Genomic DNA, 20149 nt, shown 5'->3' with positions numbered 1-20149 from the left:
GAGTAGCTTATTCAAAGAAATTGTATAAAAAACATCAATCTGAAGATATGATAAATTACTTCATCGGTTAACATAAAATACTGATGCTGTTTGAGGCAACGAGAGTGATAATTAAGGAACGAAATTAATATTTCATTTGATCTAAGAGCGTCTCGTGTTATTTTATTTAAATAATTGATAACCTTGGAGTTTACAAACTCAGATACACCGTTTAATTGATTTTTGTTTTTCTCGATCAATACCAACGAATCCTTGTAAAATTGACTGCTTCGTTTGTTTCTAACCAATATTCAACCTCCCTATCTTCCAAAGATAAAATAGGTCCGTAATTACACGAATATCATGTATTTCGCTATTCAAAGTTGGGTAAATATATCGGTACTGTGATAAATTTTGTCCACTAAATTCGGACTTTTAGAACGAACTTACAATTACAAGAATGTAATTCCGAACTTCCAACATTATCAGTTACGCGACCCGGCCACCGATATTTGCAGCTGTAAATCTATCGCCGTTTACGTAAAAAACGTAGAAATCTGGCTAAACCGATCGTCACGCGCCTGAATACGCGTGTTAATTCTCGTTAGACGATGGATGTGCATATTTGTAAGTAAATTACTTAGGTGTAACAGGTGTTCCAAGTCGGCAGAAGCCTGTTCAATTATTTTATTCCGCTATGCACAGTATAATAATCACGCGTTTTTACGCTAGTCGTAATGAGCCGTGAGTCAACTTTCCACGGTCGGAAACACGAGATACGAAACCCATGGTCACTATCCGTGATTGTCGTTGATATCTTTCTCCTCCCCACCATGTGCGATCCACTTGGCGCGATGAAAAACGAGTGCGATGAGCAGAGAAGAGGCATTAAAGTGTCGGTGGACGAGAGATCGCAAAATCGTTTGGAAATTCTCCGTTATTTTCCCTTGTTTGTTCTCGAAGCTTATTGTCAGAATCATAGATTGTATTTACTTCGAGTCCGCGTTTCAGGCGACTCTCGATGCCATCGTAGAGGGAGAAATTTGAGCAGCATGCCCATTCCCCTATTGGTTAATCGTGCAAACTTTTCTAGTGCCGCAGTTCGAATTGAGAAGTGAAACCGAGAAGTTGTAGATACTCGGTGCCGATCAAGTTTCTCAAGTTTTTTTTTATCGTTGGTGTAATTCCCTGCGACAAGTGTAATACAATAGTATCATTGAATCCTGGTTACGGAACAAAGATTTTACGCACTGTGAATATCGTAAGTACAGAATTAAATTTTACTCTTACTTATCCGTCGCATGTCGTTGTGATCAACTTTCTTTTCTCAAGACTGAACGAGTCTCGATGTACTCATCCTCTCATTCGCTACCGCAATGTTCATATCTGTTCAATGAAAAATCCTTTGCAAAATAACAAATGACATTTTTTTTCAACCGATAATGGAGAGATAGCGTTAGTTGATATTATTGAACCGTTCATCCGTGGATGCTCAAAACTGTCACTTGAGAACCTTGCACTTCGGCAAATGATTAATCGGTTCGTTTATTTCATCAGAAATTACTACGAGAGTTATAACCGCAGTTTTTAGTAATAATTAACAAAGAGCAAATGTATATAATATAATTACTGTTTGCATCACTGTCGTTTACTCGCTCTTGAACTACGAGTCGCTATCAATCTGTAGGTCATTTGCTCCAAGATCAATTATTTACTAATATTATCTGGATTTGTGCTTTAGTCGAAAATTCAGTGTTCAGTGATAAATCCCGGGCCAACCTCTACCGGCAAGTCGAAGCATCGTCGAAAGTCGAAGAGAACATTGTAGTCGAGGAAATAAAGCACTAAAAACGGCCCAACTGTCGATTTTTTGAGCGGTAAGACGGATTTTAATGCGGTTTTTTGCATTCGCTTCGTAAGAGCGCCTACAAACTTTGTGAACTAAATTGATTAATTAATTTTTTGAAAATGCATTATGGCATTAATAATATGCATTTTGCAAGTGCACTTCCAAGAGACACTAAATAAAAAATTTGCTACTCGGGGATTTTTGGGGTCGCTGAACACGAATATCGCCACGGCAACCGTCTCCGAGGTACGTGGTGCCCAGGGTGAACGTTTCAACGTCTTTTTCTGGAATTATCTTGAGTATTATCATTTTTACCTCAATTAAAGTATATTGTTCTTAATTCAATCACAAATTCGATCACAATTTTCGCCAAAACTCTAGGAGAAGACGTTGATACTGTCCATCCTGGGCACCAGGTACCTCGGAGACGGTTGCCGTGGCGATATTCGTGTTCAGCGACCCCAAAAACCCCCGAGTAGCAAATTTTTTATTTAGTGTCTCTTGGAAGTGCACTTGCAAAATGCATATTATTAATGCCATAATGCATTTTCAAAAAATTAATTAATCAATTTAGTTCACAAAGTTTGTAGGCGCTCTTACGAAGCGAATGAAAAAAACCGCATTAAAATCCGTCTTACTGCTCAAAAAATCGACAGTCCATTGCTTTATTTCCTCGACTATTGGTAAACAGAAGACTGTCGATATTTTTAATTCCATTGCGAAAATTTTCACAACCAGTAATCTCGAGGCGCGCTTTATCACCTGGACTGATCATTACCGACAGTTTCGTGCGTGGTATAAACGAAAGTACGTCACTACGTGACTTCTGCAATGTATTTGTTGCTATACAACGACCTTGCCGATAATCGCGATAATCGTTGACAGTGAGCAGCGTTGAATTTACGTAATTTTTTACTGCATTTTATCGTATTATCGCATTTTTCAACTTAAAAATAGGTCCGGTGCAGCGGGGATTGATAGAGCGGTCTGAAGTCATTAGGTTCCAATTAAACATCGTAGCGTGTTGATCGCGTTTGCACGACTGTAATAACTTTTCGAGTCTCTATAACGTACAGGATCAAAATTCTGCACGTATCCTCGCGCTTTGCAATTCTCAGCTCGTATTTTAACCGTGTAAGACCCGCCTATCCTACGTCACACGTCACGGTATCACGACTCTGAATGTGAGTTAATCCTCGTGACCTGTGTAAATGTCTGTCGCATACAGTTGGATGATGATAATCATTGCGATGCTTAGTCATTTATAATCTCTGACAAAGGAAGAAACAACTGTGTTATAATGCCACGTACCATTATCCGGTAGGAAATACGTTAGGCTTAATTATCGTTCCCACGTCATTACCCTGCATCAAGTCCAATTATTTATTGTATATTTCGATATCGATAACTTCGGAATAATTATCATCTTCACTGTTATTATCGTAACATTTGTGCGAAATAAATTCCAGCGTATCTTGTTAATATACAATTGCATCGGTGACGTCAAAGATTTTTTGACGCAAAATTCTTGCAGGCGTTAATGACAGAATATTCAACATTCGTTTTGAGTATTCAGGATATGTCTTCTGACCTTGTGTGCATATACGTATAATAAGTTCGTTTAATTCGTGAGCAAATAAGAATGAATACACAACAATGCCTGCTTACAAGTTAGTGAGAATGAATGCTTCGCGTTTCCTGTAAAAAAAAAAAAAAAAAACGGATAGAAAGGACACAGTAAGAATGGCATTGCTCGTACCTCGTGTAATAATTTACTGGTCGCAAATTATCGAATGTCAGTCACAAATGTTTTCTATTTCTTTTGTCTGAGTTATTTACTGCTCTTTGAATAATAAAACGAACCACCGCCGTTTTTCTCTGCACGTAAATAACAATAATAACAACCAAAATCATTCGTTGTAGTATCGGTACTTGTAGTTTCAGTAAAAGCATGCAGTATCGGTGTAAACCAAGGCTGTTTTACTGATTACCACGCCTGATTACGGACGTTCATAAACTGTACGTGTACAATGGAAAAAATGGCAAGTAAACAATGAAAACAAACTGTTGATCAAGCCGGAGGTCGGCTAAAATCCACAAGCTATATTCGTAAGATTAACTTGCGTACCTATTTCGGCTGTTCGCGGAAGCGTGAATCGATAAATGAATAATGCGAAGCTACATGTGAGGCGAGAAATAAATTCCGTTAAAACGAAGCCTTGCCGAGTATAATTTTAGTGTCATGATACGCATTCGAGTTTCTTTGCCGGGAATTCTGATGTGTTTGACGGTATATGTGTAGCGGATGCAGCGTGAAAAACTCGCCTCTATTGTTCTCGGTCTGAACGCGTCGTTCAACCGGTATGTAAAATTCAACGGGTTTGAAGTATTTTCTTAATACGCCTTCGCTCGGTCAATAAAACGCGAAATGACGGTGTTGCGGACATTCTTTGATTCGTACGATTCTCGTGAAACCTCTTATTGGCGGCTGGATGAGTCAAGCTGCAGACTATCGTCGTGCATTTTTTCGACTACGGCATGCGAAAATGATTGAAGAAAAGATCGATTCGGCTTCGGGATGCCAGGCTATTTCAAATCCACACACTGGCGACCGTCAGTCGTACTCAAACAGAACTTGCGCACTAGCTCCCGGAGCCGAGGAGAACCCAACCTAAGCTTGTGTGACAGGAGCGATATAATCGTAACGTGAGTTTGTTTGTGATGTTGGTGCTTTTGACGGAGTTCCCAGGTGTTCGTTCCGAGTACATCCTCAACGTTCGATAACCAAGGAACACCGATTTTCTAGTGATGCATCAAGTGCATTGTCAAGCCGGATAATCCAGTCGAAAAATTAGCTGAGCTACGCGTTTGCTGATAAATATTTCCTACCTACAGTCGCCATGTTGGTTTTGATTCTAACTGCAGAGCTAGCCGTTTGTCGTTTTTTCTACCATGGAGTTCGTTGTATCGAATCAATTTAGATACCACTATTAATCTGAGATGTGAGTTTTCACATTCTGTAAAATGAAAATATGTCCGTACCGCAGTGCAGGACGACGCTGGGACGAATGAAATAATTTTCAAAGTAAAACAGACGTTTTTAATTTGATTACATTCTAGTTTTTGCCTACACTGAGAGAAATTTTTAGTTCCGGTTACCGCTCAGTCGTTAACTATTTTCATTTTTTTTAACCACAATCGAAAAACATAGTTCTAGGTGCAAAATGAAAATTAGATTTGTAGCTGTTACCAAAAAGTCTGGTATCCGTTACTATTCTTTCTCATTACGATCACTGTTGCTATATTTACATGTAACTGTTGCGGAAATTTAATGCTTGTGCAACGATAAATTGATGTTAAAGCCCTATTTAACTAAAAAAGTAGAATTAATCGAACAAACTGATTTTAAGTTGCAATTGCCAAAAAAAGATCAACAATAGCGCAAAATGGTTAGGCGTACCTCGTTTTTCGTAATTCCAACAATATTCAAACAGTTTTTTAAACGATACTTGTTTTACTGAATTTTTCTAGTTACTGTAACAAATGAATTTTTTCTCAGTGTAACAATTCGCTACTTTTCCCCGGTATGGAAACAACGTACTCAGCGTACGTCAAGTATGGATTACTTCATACCAATCGTACCGAAGTCACCGGCGTTAGGTCGGAGATTTGTGCAAATTTGTGCTAGGATTTCTGGCCGATTTTACCTTGACCGTCGTTGATGTACGCCGCAAGACCTTGACGCGTAGAGATGAAGCGACGGCCTTGATCGCGTTTCGAGTAGATCGTGTTTTGTCGTGAGCACTGCTATACCTACTCCTCTTTTTTTTAACTTTACATAAGCTTGTTTGGAATTGATTCGAAATATCCTCTCATTAAAATCTGGTTAATTTAGTTAATATTTGAGCGACAATAAATCCTTGACACTTTTAGTTCACAGTGGTCAGTTTTTATAATTGATGTGAGATCAGACTGACAGTCAGACCTTGGATATTTATACTCCATGAACAGTTCAATGAAAAGTAATTTCTCGAGCTAAAAGATAATGGTTTATCAGACACTGCGGAGGAATGGCATATGGTACACAAGATATTTATGATGAATTGAGTTCACTCCGTACACTGGAAGTTTTTCTCATTATTAGTACTGACATCGCTATGCCAATCCTCGATTTCAGTCAGTCAAGGGCTGTGGACGGAGACACGTAATTCGATAAATAAATGTTCATTATTCACATTGAGGTAGATCTTTGTATCGTCTGTTAGATTTGTTTAAGCGGAAGTTCTGAACCGTGACTTGACACGCAGAACCAAAACATGTTCTTGAAACTACAGCAAATCATGAATTGTAACTTACTGGTACGTTACGGAGGTTGGTGAGAAAATTGTTTTTGGAATGTAGTCGCGCGACTCAAGTTTTTACACAATATTGACTGATATTAATTACCTCACTATGCAAAACCTCAGTCAAATGGTCTACATAGATTTTGAGTAATTGATAATCGAAATTGTGCTTTTTATAAACGGACGCTTGTATCGTTACGTTCCGCTTAACGTCAAAATCAGAGACAAAAAATGTAGGCATCTAAATGAAAAACTTTCTAAATGGTAAATGGAACTCTTAACAAGACGTTCGTAAAGTATGAAGAATTTTGTCTGTATCGTTTGCGAAAAGCAGTAAAAAATATAAAGCGTCTTGCGCAAGGTTTCACACATAATCCTCGTGCGAATGCTGATAAAATACTTTTTCGGAATTATATAACAGCGTAATACAGTTCGGTTCATTTGCAAAAAGTGATTAGATGACAAACGATGCATGTTGCGTTAGTAATTTGTTGAAAATCTTTACGTCGAAGTTTTTTTTAATTTTTATTTGTCGATAACGACGTTTAGAGAACCATCGGTCGACCCCGTGTATAAGCATATGTTCGCCCCTCTAACCCCCTGCCCCTGAGAAGCGCTGACCAACCTCTCGACACATCGTTAAGCTAAAAGCGGTAGAAAGAACGTCTACCGAGTTACACGGACGGCGATGTGTCAATTTTTAAAAAGGAAAGTTAGCGATAACCTTTCGGATGAACGCGGGGAAAAAAAGAGATTCACAGATGGTTCGTTATACGTAGCATAAAAATTTTTTGCTGGTATTTTACGAGGTCTGCATTACGTGTAATCCAAAAGTTTTCGCACCGTGCGAATATTCGTTGTGTTTCCGTTTCATTCGTTTGGAAAGTCAGGGATTTTCCACGTTGAGAAGAAAGTTGCTCCAACCGTAAATTGGCTCAGAATCAGTTTACCAGTTCCCGATGCATAAAGGGGCTGGTCCAAAGGGGGTATAATTCACTTATAAGATACATTTCTAGGTACGGTACTGCATGGGATTGAGAAAATATTCAATCCACGCAGAGTAACTGCGAGCAATTCATTGTCAGTTGTATTTGGTCTGTTTAAGATATTTATCAATACCATTTACGCTATTGCCATTCGACACCTCTAATCGTGCCTCGATTCTTTTTTTTTTTTGCGTTGTGTTGAATGTATAAAATTTATACTTTAGTGTTAATGAAGCACGAAACACCAAGGCTGGTGCTAATTGAAGGGTTCATTGACACTCTCAATTTTTATCTACTCGGAAAGATATGTTTTTATATGAACGGATAAATTGATATTAAATTATCTCTCGAATTTGACATTATAAAGTTATATAAGTTTGAATAAATTTAAATAATTTCATCCAACTTCATAAAATCTTACAGAATCGTACAAAACATTGAAGAAATGTAAGTTTGATGTAATTTTGTATGATTTCATAAATTTGGATAAAATATTACAAAATTATACAAGAATGTAACAAGTTTTGTAAAATTGTACGCGTGTAATTTTATCAGGTCAAAATCGAAGTATGATTTCATACGTCCGATCACATAAGAACGTTTTTTTCCCTGAAATGTATATGAATAATTATTATTATCGCGTTTTCGTGGTTTCCTGTGTTCCAGATACAGAAAGATCGAGCGAACAACTGCCTTTACCAGTGGATATAATCCTTTCGTACAGTGTCGTGAGAGGATAAGAAAAAAATAATTACAGTATCAGAGAAGGATTCGGTTTGCTGAAAGAGCAATGCTTGCTCAAAGCGGTTCGTCACAGCATTGTGTTGCAAGCCGCGAAGAGTAGACGTAAAAAATTTTTACAAATTGACACGTGTTTCACAAATCTAATCGAACAGTATGGCAAGCGTAAATTTGCCACAGTGTTCGCCAGCAAAATCGGCGCTGAGTTGTTGCCAGGGCGAGGATGGAAGTAACGAGAATGTGCGAGTTCATCATTCGAGTAATAACAATTATCTCATCCAGGAGAAACATTCCTTTCCGAAACGACCCGAAGTTGACTTGGCATTCAAGAACGTCAGATACGAAGTGAAAGAGTGGAATGTTCGGAACGTGATTCCAGGTAAGAAAATGAATAATCCTGATAATTTTCAAGTTTCACATTATGCCTGAGTCTTGTTGTGTATGCGCGTTGCAGCCTTACGTAACTTTTACATACATTTTAAAATGCGCAACGGAGTGTAACGCAATTCAAACTATAATTCAATCGCATCATCGCTGCTCCTCCAGCAATTTTTCGTCCATTCCGTTCGTTATTTCGTTCTTGCGCAACGTTTAATTGCAGCAATGTTCGAAACCAACCAATTTTCACAGCACGGATAGAGGAAATTAAATGCTTCATCTTTGAGTGCGGTTCAAAATATTCAAGTTCCCATATTATTCAATATTAAATTTTATCTTCTTGTTTCTTCGTGTTTTTCAAATCGTTTTTTCTTCATTGCGTCAGCGCAGTCGTTTGCCGAAGAATCGATGCATTATTCATTTTCCGTCAATTTAATGGGACGTTACGTAGATGTCAACACGTGCTTGGTTTTCAATGAAAAACAGTCATATTTTGTCATACTAAATTTACATGCACGGAGGAAGGATAGGGATACAGTTAGTAACGATACTTTAACGATGTAAACGATACTTTAACGATGCGTGTTTCGGAAAAATCGTTACTTCGCACCTTTAACGTTGTCCAAAATTTAGTAAACCATGACAAAAAAAAAAAAAAACTATACCCTTATTTTGAAAAGTCAATTCCTTGAACGTTACTAACTTCAGCCTCGTGAGGAAAGTTGATACGAAATTTTCCTATACGTTTGTCAGTCAGAAAAATTTTTCCCAGAATGTACTTTTATTTAGGAAGCTTTACCACTTATTTGATCTTTTTGTCAATGATCCCAAGTTAATTAGTAATACAAATCATAACCACTCTGGCAGGTTGATCAAAAACGACGAATCTGTGTCAAACTTAAATTCTGTGTTATAGATACAAATCGATTCCTGTGAAGTTCTCAAAGTACATATTGCGCGATAAATCTGAGACCCTATGAATCAGGTAATTGAAATTGAAACTAGGTTCACGATCAGTTCTTTGCCCCGTTATTAAATATCATTCAGAGATATCTACACAGGTGTTCTGTAACTAGAAGCAACAAATTCAGCACCTCTACGTATCGTCGTTTATTTACACGAACAGTTAGTCAAAACACTTGCTACCGCAACGTTTCCCATGTTATTGAGCTTGGAAAATATCCACAAGGTGTAAAACAATAAACCAAAAATATCGTAAACCCAATTATAATTAGCTGTGTAAACCTGATTCTGCGATAATGGTGTTGACGTTGTGTGGAGAGAACCTCATAAATTATTCCAGTCGGCGATTGCTCATTGTCATAAATGCAACGTAAACACTTGTTTCTGTAAATTAAAATTTAACGTCAAAATGAAAAAATATTTCCTTCGTCTCTGATTCACCAGAGTTTATTGACCTTCTCAAACTACTATCGCCAAAAATTCCGTTATTCATATTTCGCATTGGCACAATAAAACAACACTTGATACACAATATCCGAAAACTCAGTTGCCGCTTGGTTTATTTGTTGATTGTATCGTTCGACACGTAAATTCTGTAGAACGTGTTACGTTCAACGGAACCATTTTGGCAGGCGTAAGCTTCGATAACCAGTTACTAATTATTATTCTCGATACTACAGGTTCCGTTAAATGAAAAAGGATAAAATATTATTCGCCGTCAGCCGCTCATTAATGATCGTTAAGCACACGGCAAAGAGCTGCGATGTTCTTTTTTGCAGAACCGATTGCACGAATCAACGTTTGTAGCTTTCAATTAGTAGGTGCTAATAATTGTCAATAAGGATCCGAAACGCCGTTCAACTTCAATACATATTCTACACATAATAAATATTTGTGTATTTATCTTTGCCGGTATTCCGGGCCACTGGGTGTGTTCCATAAACACGTGGCGCCTTGGATTCTACGAAATAACGGTATCGGTTGTGTACGCTAGCCACACAAGATATCTGGTCATTCACATATCGCACCATGTGCGTCTTAAAATTCACGGCAAACGGCATGCGCCAGTCTGCGTCACTCGCTAGGAGACTGACCGTAGGAATATAGTTAGCCTTGAATAACAAGCTTCAGACTTCATAGCTTGTACAAGTATGCACGCACATGCACGACACTAGTAAGCGTGTAATTGCTAAACAAGCCCGATGTCAAGAACTTGCGTGCAAACTGACATTGAATATATAATAACAAGATTCACAGATTTCTGTTGGAAGCGTGTCGGGTTATTTTTTTTTTTTTTGTTTTTTTCTTCAGTTCACGAGAGAAGACGACCTTTGGCATTTTAGCCGCTGACTAATTTGTATACGTAATATTAAATTTGCTGCGCAATAGATCTATGATTGCAATTTTTGTCACGTGGACTTTGGTCCGTTCAGGTTCCAATTACTCGACAATATAAAGCACAGCGTGGCTTTCCTGAAATTCTTCCATCCATCGTCGGTTTTCTTATCACCTACAAGAATTACGCTGTGGTTTTTTATAACGTAATGGCAATGATTTCACAAGCACATTATTGCTCGTAAGCTTTAAACGTTATTCAGACGATCGTTTACGGGAAATACGATTTCTGTATTATACGTTATTTTCCGTGGCCGTTTCTCATCTTGCAAAAACACTTTAATCAGTCAATAGCGCAACGACTGCATGCCATTGCGCGTGTAATTCAAATCCAAACTCTCTTGCGTAAGATGACAGAGAAACCAGCCTTGCAAGAGTAAAAAATACTAATCTCGACATCAGGCATGTCGATTCAGGGATAAATAGTTTTCCATTATCACAACAAATAATGATTAGGGTGTTACTTTTTACGATCAGGACCAACCGAATGCATGTTTAGCCTAAAGGTAAACACATTCTGGCTTCTTTTTTTCTCATCCGTATGAATATGTGTGATTTCTTGCAGTAACGAAAGAAATCCTTCACGGCGTCAGCGGTGAATTCAGAGCCGGGGAATTGGCTGCAATTATGGGTCCGTCGGGTGCCGGAAAATCAACATTGTTGAACGTGCTTGCCGGCTTCAAGTGAGTATTGACTTGCAGTACCGATGAGTAAGTTGGATAAACATGTGTGTGGATTACTTAATGAACGATTTAATAACGCTCAATTAGAAGCCACTCGCTGAATGTCACGTACGATTTTAAAGGCTATCAGTTCTTGTTTATAGTTAATTTCATTTACAATTACCTCATCGTGAGTTTTTTTATAATCAGCCTTCAGACTGTTCTCGAGATGACAATGACTCGCGATAGAACTTCCATTGTTTTTCAAATCGTGTGTACATCCTGAATGCATCCGCAGAGGTTTGCCCAAAACCGAGTTGCAATTAGCGAGGCATTGTAAATTACTACGGATTGCATGTTTACGGGCAGGTAATTCTCCTGCGACAGGAAGTGGAAACATCACCTGATGATGTAATAAAGGCATGTAATCATCCACATGTCATTTTCGTATCCCCCAGGCTTTGGGCATAGAATTAGGAACACTGAGAGTGACGTTTTAATGATCAATTGTACCTTTCGGATGTCTCAACCGTAAATATTCCGCATGTAATCGACATACTGCTGTCGTAAAGAGCGATGATTTGCGGCCTACTTGTCCGCTTTCTACTAGCTATCTTACGGTGTACTGTTGCTTGTCCTGGTTAAAACGCCGTCGCCGAATGAAGGCGGCTCAAATCGCACCGGTGAAAGTGCTATTAACAATAAGAAATGACAACCGCACGGGTTGCGAATTTTTTAAGTCATAATTGCCCACCATTGCTTCTACATTCCATTCCAAGTTTCACCTTAAAGTGAAGTTTTTGCATTTCCACGTTCGTGTGATCCATCATACATGTAGTTCCTCCTATATTTTGCAATTAAACTCTTCGTTCGTAGAATGACTTTTGTACAACAGAGCTTTACATTTGATTTTTTCACTGACACTGATTTTGACTCGATCACGTTTATCTTCAGCGTTCATGGTGCGGCGGGTGAAATTTTGGTGAACGGAAGGGTGCGCGTCGCTCACAGTGAGAGATGGCGACGAACTTCCTGCTACATCCAACAGGACTCGCATCTTCGCGCAGGTTTAACGGCTGGAGAGGCAATGACCCTAGCAGCGCATCTCAAACTTGGCTACACAATCAGCTCGGCTTACAAGCACACGCAGGTTGGTTCATTTTCATCGTCGAAAACTTTATGGTTCAATTCTTCCATGTCCGATAGTCACAGTAACCCTTGACCTGAAGCCGAAAAATTGTTCAATCTCATTTTCATTCCAGGTATTAGAGCTTCTCGAAATGCTTGGCCTGAACCACTGCTACGAAACACTTTGCGGTCGGCTGTCCGGTGGGCAGAAAAAGAGGCTTGACATAGCCCTTGAACTTCTCAGCAATCCCCCGGTAATCTTTCTCGACGAACCTACAACAGGTAACGAAGAATTTCGTTTATTTTATTATTGGCCAATAAATTGGTCCTCTGATTATCAGCTACATGTTTGTTTAAGCGCATTGTGAGAGTCGAGAAGTGACATTGATAATTGACACTCTCGTACGAGAATACCACTGCTTATAGAGAAAAGGAAAGTTATTTTAATTACACGGAGAGGATAAAAACGTAGATTTTACTTAAAACTGTAGGAAAAAAGGGACACTTTAGGTTTTTTTGGTAAAATCTACTTCGCAAATGCAGAAATTGATCTAGAATCAGTGAAAACTATCGCGTGCAGAGTAAAATCTGCTACGTGTGTAATAAAAAATATAGTTGACATTGATATTTTTAGCCGAAAACCCTGATGTGTCCCTATTTTCTTGCAGTTTTGAGAAAAATCTGCTCTTCTTCTTCTCTCCGTGTATCATAGAAATCGAGTTTGTTTAATTTTCCAATTACGAGTGAAATCCTTGTATTTCCCAGGTCTCGATTCGGCATCGTGCAGCCAGTGCATAGCGCTTTTGCAAAGGTTGGCCAAAGTGGAGAAACGCACGGTGATTTGCACAATTCACCAGCCGAGCGCGTTACAGTTTGAGATGTTCGATTCTCTTTACGCTCTCTCCGACGGCCAGTGTATTTACAGGGGACCGGTTCAATGTTTGGTACCTCATCTCTCCTCCATCGGAGCACAGTGTCCGTCTTATCACAACCCCGCCGATTTTTGTAAGTATAACTGTTCATACCTACAAGTAGAAATATCTGATCGTAGGTATTCTAGGTATCCGTTACTTGACCCGATCACGTTTGCTGATAATAGCTAACTTGTGTTGGATAATATAGCACCGCGATGATTTCACTGTGGAAATTTATTTCTTGTTTACGGAATTTACCTGACATCGATAAAAATTTTCCTGTACGTAAAAAATGTCGATGTTTTTTGCCTCGGTCATTAGATACAAAGTTCGTGTAATGTAACGCTGTGGAATACAGAATTCAGTCGAACAAGACTACGTTCATGCACGTAGCGGAGCAATTAAAAAGTAACAGGATTCAAATTACGTTTATTGCAACTTCCTTTTGTGCCACACTACGTGTACGCAATAGTTACACACACTTCAATTTGCGTTTTAAGTACCCCGTTGTTGCAGTCTTTGCCTTTCAATTTATGACTCAAGAGTTTTATGCCAATCTCCTGTCATGACTACGCGCAATTTCATTCTACAACAGAACACCAGCTGGGACGCAATACGTTTCACAAATCTTTTTGCTTTGATGAATTTTTATTACCAACCAACAGCTGTCCGTAAGAACTTTGGAAAAAAATAACCTATTCGAAAAGAACTTGCGACCGGTCGTTTGAAAAAAGGCAAAACAATTGGTTGAGATGAAGTTTAGCGAGGAATTTCTCGTTTGTTTTCAGTGATGGAGGTGGCGATTGGCGAGTATGGTATTACGGTGGACAGTTTAGCGATGGCAGTGAACCAGTCGTCTTGGGATTACAAAAAACCAGCAATCACGGACTCCAAGCCTAATGCTGAAAGTGAGTATAACGAACAATATTTGTGGTAGCTTTTACCTTTCAACGTCGCAGTGCGACTACTAACGTCTTCACTACCCACTTTCAGTTGTTCCAACACCAGTTACCAAGGAGCCGCCACCCCCGGCTGGCTTTCTCGCCCAGTGTTTTCTCCTGTACAGACGTAAACTGCTCTGCATCAAGAGGGATTATAATTTACTGGTCGTACGATTGCTGTGTCATTTATTTATCGGCGTGATATTTGGCTACCTCTACAGAGGAAGCGGTTATCGAGCCAACGGCGTTCTCGCCAACTACGCATACCTCTACGGATCATTACTGCTGATCGTATACACGGGGAAGATGGCTGTTACCTTAGCTTGTGAGTATACCTGAAGCTGCCAATCGACGAACTCTTCGAGACGAAGTTAATCGTGTATTGGGCTTTCAGTTCCATTGGAGATGCAGATACTCACGAGGGAGCACTTCAACCGATGGTACCGACTCGCTCCGTACTACATCAGTACCTTGATGTTCGAGGTACCTTTTCAGGCCGCGTGTGCTGCCACTTATTTGGCAGTCAGCTACTGGCTCACAGGCCAACCGATTGAGTCGCACCGAATTTTGTCCTTTTTGGTCGTCAGCATAGCTGCGAGCCTTACTGCTCAGGCCTGGGGCTTCTTTATCGGAGCAACGACGCCAGTCAGGGTAAAGTCGAATTAACAATTTCGATCAATCTTGTCTTTCACGAGTGTAAATTCAAGTGTCCGATTTTTTTTTCTGCAGAAAAAAAAATCTCTCCACTTTCAAATCCTTGTCTTGATTCAGCCTCTTCCTTTCACTCGCTCTTTAACGTGCCATTGCACCAATCGACTCTTCACCGCCGGTCCCAGCCTACGTCCGTTTTCAAAGCAGCAAATGTGAGAGGTAACTGGATGTATTCTTGTGTTCCAGATTGCCGTGTTCGCCGGGCCCATAATTGCAGTGCTCTTTTCGGTCTTCGGTTTCTGCATACGCTACATGGACACGCCGTCTTACTTCCGTTGGATCTTTCACATATCCTACTTCAGAGCCGGATTTCACAGTCTCTTGTACACTGTTTACGGTTTCGGAAGAAAAGACTTGAGCTGCGACGACATTTACTGTCATTATCAGAAGCCCAACATATTTCTCAACGAAATGGAAATCAACGACACAAACGTTGTCAACAATTTTGTACTTATAGTCGTAATCGGCGTCTTGATGCACTTGCTCACGGCTAGTGCTTTGTGGTGCAAGTTAAACCGGAGATAAGAACTGTTATGCGCATAATATATGGCTTTGATTTCAGTCGATACTTCACAGCAGTTCTTCTAATCTACGTTGTTTTATGTTTGACGAGATGAGTTTTTAAAATTTGAAATCATTTCGAACGGAATAAGTGACACGATGACCTCGATTCAGGATAATTCTCCAATCGTGGCTTACGAAGAAATATTTGTATAATGTATAACGTGCAAGTATTTTCATAATGATCGTTGTCATAGTACATCAATTTCTGATACCACACCGGTTAAAAATCTTATTGGCAAAGTTGGTCCAATCCGTTTCAAAGGATTGCATCGAAATACTAGATATTCAATTGGAATTTCATTATATATTATTTTCTTTCGCGTATGATCGTTGCGATTTTTCAGCAAGTAAAGAGAGCTGTTTTTCTAATTGACAAATGATCGTAATTATTATCGACGCAGCGGCGATTACATATCGTGTGAATATTATTGATATAACAGAGATCGCTAGGTTAACAGTAAGATACTAGTTGTGAGAACCACTCAAGTGCTTTAAAAACTATTTCTTATCCTATAGTTCTATCGTATAAGCATAACATCACCGTGCATAGATTACAATTCATAAGTTGTGCATTTTTTCGCGAGGTAAAGAAGTGAGAAATTTTACAGGGTGATGCGTTCCTCGATTTGTAGGCATATATTGTGATAGCGAGATAAATTTATGATAATCCAAAATTCAAGCGAAGGCGTTGATTTACGTATTTTTGTATTGTTCGCATATTATTAAAATATAATGAAATTAAATTATTACAAAAGTTTTCGCTGGTCAATCTTATACATTATAATCAAAAAATGGACTCGTTAGAAAAAAAGACATGAGCATCCGCATGATGCGCAAGACTTTCGTTTGATAATATTGTAATGTATTCTGCTGCTTTCCTCAGTCAGTAAGTCCCAGCTATGTATTCGAAGCAGATAGTTTTCTCCCGAACGAATACGCATGCACGAAAATATTGTTTAGATGGTAAACGAATCTCATTGGCATCCTTACGTCTTGTATACTCAAAAATTGACGGAAAGTGAAATTGAATATCTGAAAGTTAAATGGTACGTGCAGATATAAAGATTTATTCATTCGCGGCGTGAGTGCGTAATTTTTTACGATAATTTGCAGCAAACCGGAAATACGAGGAAGATAAAAATAGACCTTAACGGACGAACTTATAACCATTTGAAAGTGAAAGCAATCGTAAGGTCAAGTCCACTGGACGTTGTGACCGCTCGGTGCTGTTTAGTTACGCTTCAAAGTACAACCTTTCAGAAACATTTAACAGAGCGCAGCACCATGTAGCTTATGGATCTTTTAGATTCGATCAAGAGCCTGGTCGATAAGCTAGTGACCGTCATTTCAACGGTTCGGCGCGGTCGATAAGTATCGTGCCGATATTAGCAGTGGTAAATAATTGATACTCTTTATCGACATTAAAATTTCGATCGTGTTAAGTTGCGAGAAGTGAAAGTAAACGTGTTGTTGCAAGTACGAATCATTGATCCGAAACTTGCATTCCGTCACTATTTGTATCCCATTCAATTTTTCAAAATTTCATTTCCACTTCGCGAGCAAAGTGGTTAATTATTAATGTCGAACTGTAACTTTGCACCGTAACGCCACAAGCGATTGGAATCGGTGGCTCGATTAAAATTGCGCTTGTCAGACGAGTGCCATGCGCTCTGTAAAATTGTGGCAACGAATCGTTTCGATCAGAATTTGCTTACCTACTCTTTCGAAACGGATAATTTCGACAAAAGTGATATGTTCAGCAATTGCAGATATCCAACAAATATTGAAGGTATGTTTAAAAGAATCTACTAATGTACGGCAGAATTGAAAATGCGAGTTGCGTTCATTCACGCAAAGGTTTTGCTACAATGGGCAATCCAGGGCAGTCAGTGATACCAAAAGTTAAAATATAAAAAAATATACTTTTCAAGCGAAATAAGTGACTTTTGAGTAACTAAACAGTTACAAAAACTCTCTGTGCTTCAAGGCATTAACTGCCGTCAGAATATATGAAATGAAAAATGTATAGCTGTTCGTTTTCTAAACATATAATAATAATCAAATATGGTAAAAATTCATTTCTTTGAAGTCGGTAAGCTAATTATGGTAGCGATTATCATAGAAAGTGTTTCGCAGTAATAAAAATGCGGCTGCATAACAGGGCTATTTATACGTGACATCGACACGTTGAAACTCGAATTATTTTTTATTCAGCCCACGAATAATTGCATTGTTTTATATTGAGAATGAGTCGAAATAACTTTTTTATTTGCTGAAGTAACAAAAATTTTGATATGCCAATTTCACGTGGATCATCCAGTACGCAATACATTCAAGAAACAAAACGCAATATTCGGGTATTATGCTTTTCGCATGCACAGCGATAGAAATGTGAGACTAGGCGTTTCGGTCACAAACTTCAAATGAAAACGAATGGCGATAGAAGTTAAAATCAAAAAAGCAGGAATTTCTGTGATTTCTAATTTTAAATTAAGCCAAATGTAAACTCCGATGTGTCTCTTTGAAAGCAATGGGCAAAAATAGTGACAAAACCCGGAAGAAGTGACCTAAGATTACCTCATGGAAAAAAAGTAACTGAAGGTGGATTCAGTGATTAACTGACAGCTCAGCAATCAACGTACGACGAATAAATCAATGAAACGATGTAATAGAACGATACGTCGAGAACATCATCTTCACTGTGAGATCATTTGTTCCATTCTTTGTGGTGCACGGTGATTAGTTTAAAAGTATTAATACCTGCAGATTGTAGATAAGTAATTTTGCAAAAGTTTTCTGAAAGACGTATCTCTTTTTATTACTTTGTAGTGCACTTACTCGACAGCCAACTGCCGATGGGAAAACCGCGGAATTCAGTTGGCTGCGGTGAGTAAGAGATTTTAATTTAATATTATAATTCTTCATCTCGGTTGGTAAAATGTTTTTCATTATAATAAAAATGTCTCGATTTTTTTCGGTATCAAATTTAAGTTATATCACTTCATGATACGTGTAGGGAGCATTTAGTAAAGTAGTATGCTCATCGGTCATCAAAGATTGAAAAACCCGCTTGGTGTTCACAGCATGTAGCAATCAGTTATCAAAATTCGGCTGCGTTATCGTTTCGTCGTATTTCAGAATGCCATCATCCGTCAGAGATGTCTGTAGCATGTGAGAAAATACCGTCTTGTGTATCGAAACTCGCGCTGTAAAATGATCAGCTTGAAAAAGTGGCTCAAACGAAATGTCGCATCGATATTAAAGTCGTTCTCCAGACATCGGACAATGTTCTCCGTTCTTTGAAGTATTGGAATCTATATTTCCAATATCTTCGTACGATGAATCGAACAAAGACGCGTAGCATTCGTTTGCTGTTCTATTTTATGTCGCCGCGTACAAAAGAGAACAACAATTTATGAATATCGCATAAGGTAAATGCTTTTCCGATGAATTTTTATGAAGACTGTAGAAATTATAAGGTTTTATTAATAACAATGGCAATTGTAGCAACAAAATAGGTTACGCTTGGTGCGGCCGCACCGTAGACAAGCCATGGGTACAGAAATAGTCAACGACAGCAGCGGCATTCCCTTACCATACCAGCAAACATCACTTCGAAATCACAAGTGTGTGTTAAGCGATTGCTTGAATACCGATGCGCAGGTTGCCTCGACACACGTGGCATTCAACGCAGTATAGCAAAGCAGACACTATGCTGCAGAAATGCCTTGTGATTCACGATTTACAACTCAAGGATCGCCGTGGCTCGGAACAGCTGCTCCGAAACGTCATCCAGCACGTGGGATGCACGGGAACCCCATGATGGAATCTAAAAATTAGTGTTTCGTAAGACTATCCAAAGTCAATTCCTCAGCTAACTCTGATGTTTTATCGACTTATACCGTGATCCAAACGACAGACAAACTTCCTCGGACATGGGGGGTGTTCTTTGTCCCCTGAACATTGTTCACGGTTTGTTATGGAATTCTAACAAGCCTCTGGTAACGTTACCACCAGGATCGTCACTCTTCAAGATACAGTCCTTTGATTGCGTAAGCGTCAGATTTGTGTAAATCGAGAATTGTACTTTTCCAAATCAGTTTGACTTAAGTGTCTGTGAAACATTAAAAAACGTTCAACTGGTTGGGGCATAAGAGTGGCCGAATGGGCAAAGCGCACCTCGATTACATTCGTTATGCGCATAGGTTTAGAGGTAATTGTATCTCGATGAGGATCGTTGACCTACCTAACAGTTGTCGCTTGTAGACTCGTATGTGGTCCGTATCGACACATGCCAAGGTGCAGAAGCGGACATACGTGCGTAGATTACGGGGCACGTGCATGATACCACCGATTTAATATCACTCACACGGGCGTCTATTATGATTATCAGTGAAGTGGGAAGAAATGCCAGCCTCACTAACTGCAGTCAGTCAGTTAAGCCGCGCTCACGGTCGCGATCAGACGCGGCAGTGCTGCGAAGGAGGGACGGAGGCTTCTAAAAAACATCAGAGATCTCTTGACAATATCGCCTCTCCCCTGCTTGCGATCACTTTTGTACTTAAACACACGCCGCTTGACTGTGATAACGGCTC

General features: G+C 39.2%; 1 protein-coding gene across 5 annotated transcripts; it reads left to right on the top strand.

The window, feature by feature from the left end:
- The first annotated feature begins 861 nt into the window (after positions 1-861).
- On the top strand, positions 862-16311 carry LOC124177008 (ATP-binding cassette sub-family G member 1). 5 transcript variants are annotated; one of them, XM_046559005.1, is made up of 10 exons: positions 862-1240; positions 7824-8277; positions 11200-11317; positions 12251-12446; positions 12559-12706; positions 13190-13429; positions 14127-14246; positions 14332-14604; positions 14674-14930; positions 15177-16311. In XM_046559005.1, the coding sequence occupies exons 2-10, from the start codon at positions 8055-8057 to the stop codon at positions 15513-15515; spliced, it is 1914 nt and encodes a 637-aa protein (XP_046414961.1). In that variant the 5' UTR covers positions 862-1240; positions 7824-8054; the 3' UTR covers positions 15516-16311. The 5 variants fall into 5 exon arrangements, with proteins under 5 accessions (XP_046414961.1, XP_046414962.1, XP_046414965.1 ...); XM_046559006.1 differs by lacking the exon at positions 862-1240 and adding an exon at positions 4437-4534; XM_046559009.1 differs by lacking the exon at positions 862-1240 and adding an exon at positions 4543-4730.
- The last annotated feature ends 3838 nt before the right edge of the window (positions 16312-20149 follow it).

Source organism: Neodiprion fabricii, chromosome 2, assembly GCF_021155785.1.
Source record: "Neodiprion fabricii isolate iyNeoFabr1 chromosome 2, iyNeoFabr1.1, whole genome shotgun sequence".
In the NCBI taxonomy this organism is placed as follows: domain Eukaryota; kingdom Metazoa; phylum Arthropoda; class Insecta; order Hymenoptera; family Diprionidae; genus Neodiprion; species Neodiprion fabricii.
Note: the sequence above shows the minus strand (reverse complement) of the source record. Positions and strands in the feature narration are given on the sequence as shown.

Bases quoted from the DNA above. Each gene is read 5' to 3' on its own strand.
- LOC124177008 (XM_046559005.1), top strand. From the start codon at position 8,055: ATGGCAAGCGTAAATTTGCCACAGTGTTCGCCAGCAAAATCGGCGCTG. The intron at 12,447-12,558 runs GTTGGTTCATTT...TTTTCATTCCAG, and splicing joins CGGCTTACAAGCACACGCAG to GTATTAGAGCTTCTCGAAAT. The intron at 14,931-15,176 runs GTAAAGTCGAAT...CTTGTGTTCCAG, and splicing joins GAGCAACGACGCCAGTCAGG to ATTGCCGTGTTCGCCGGGCC.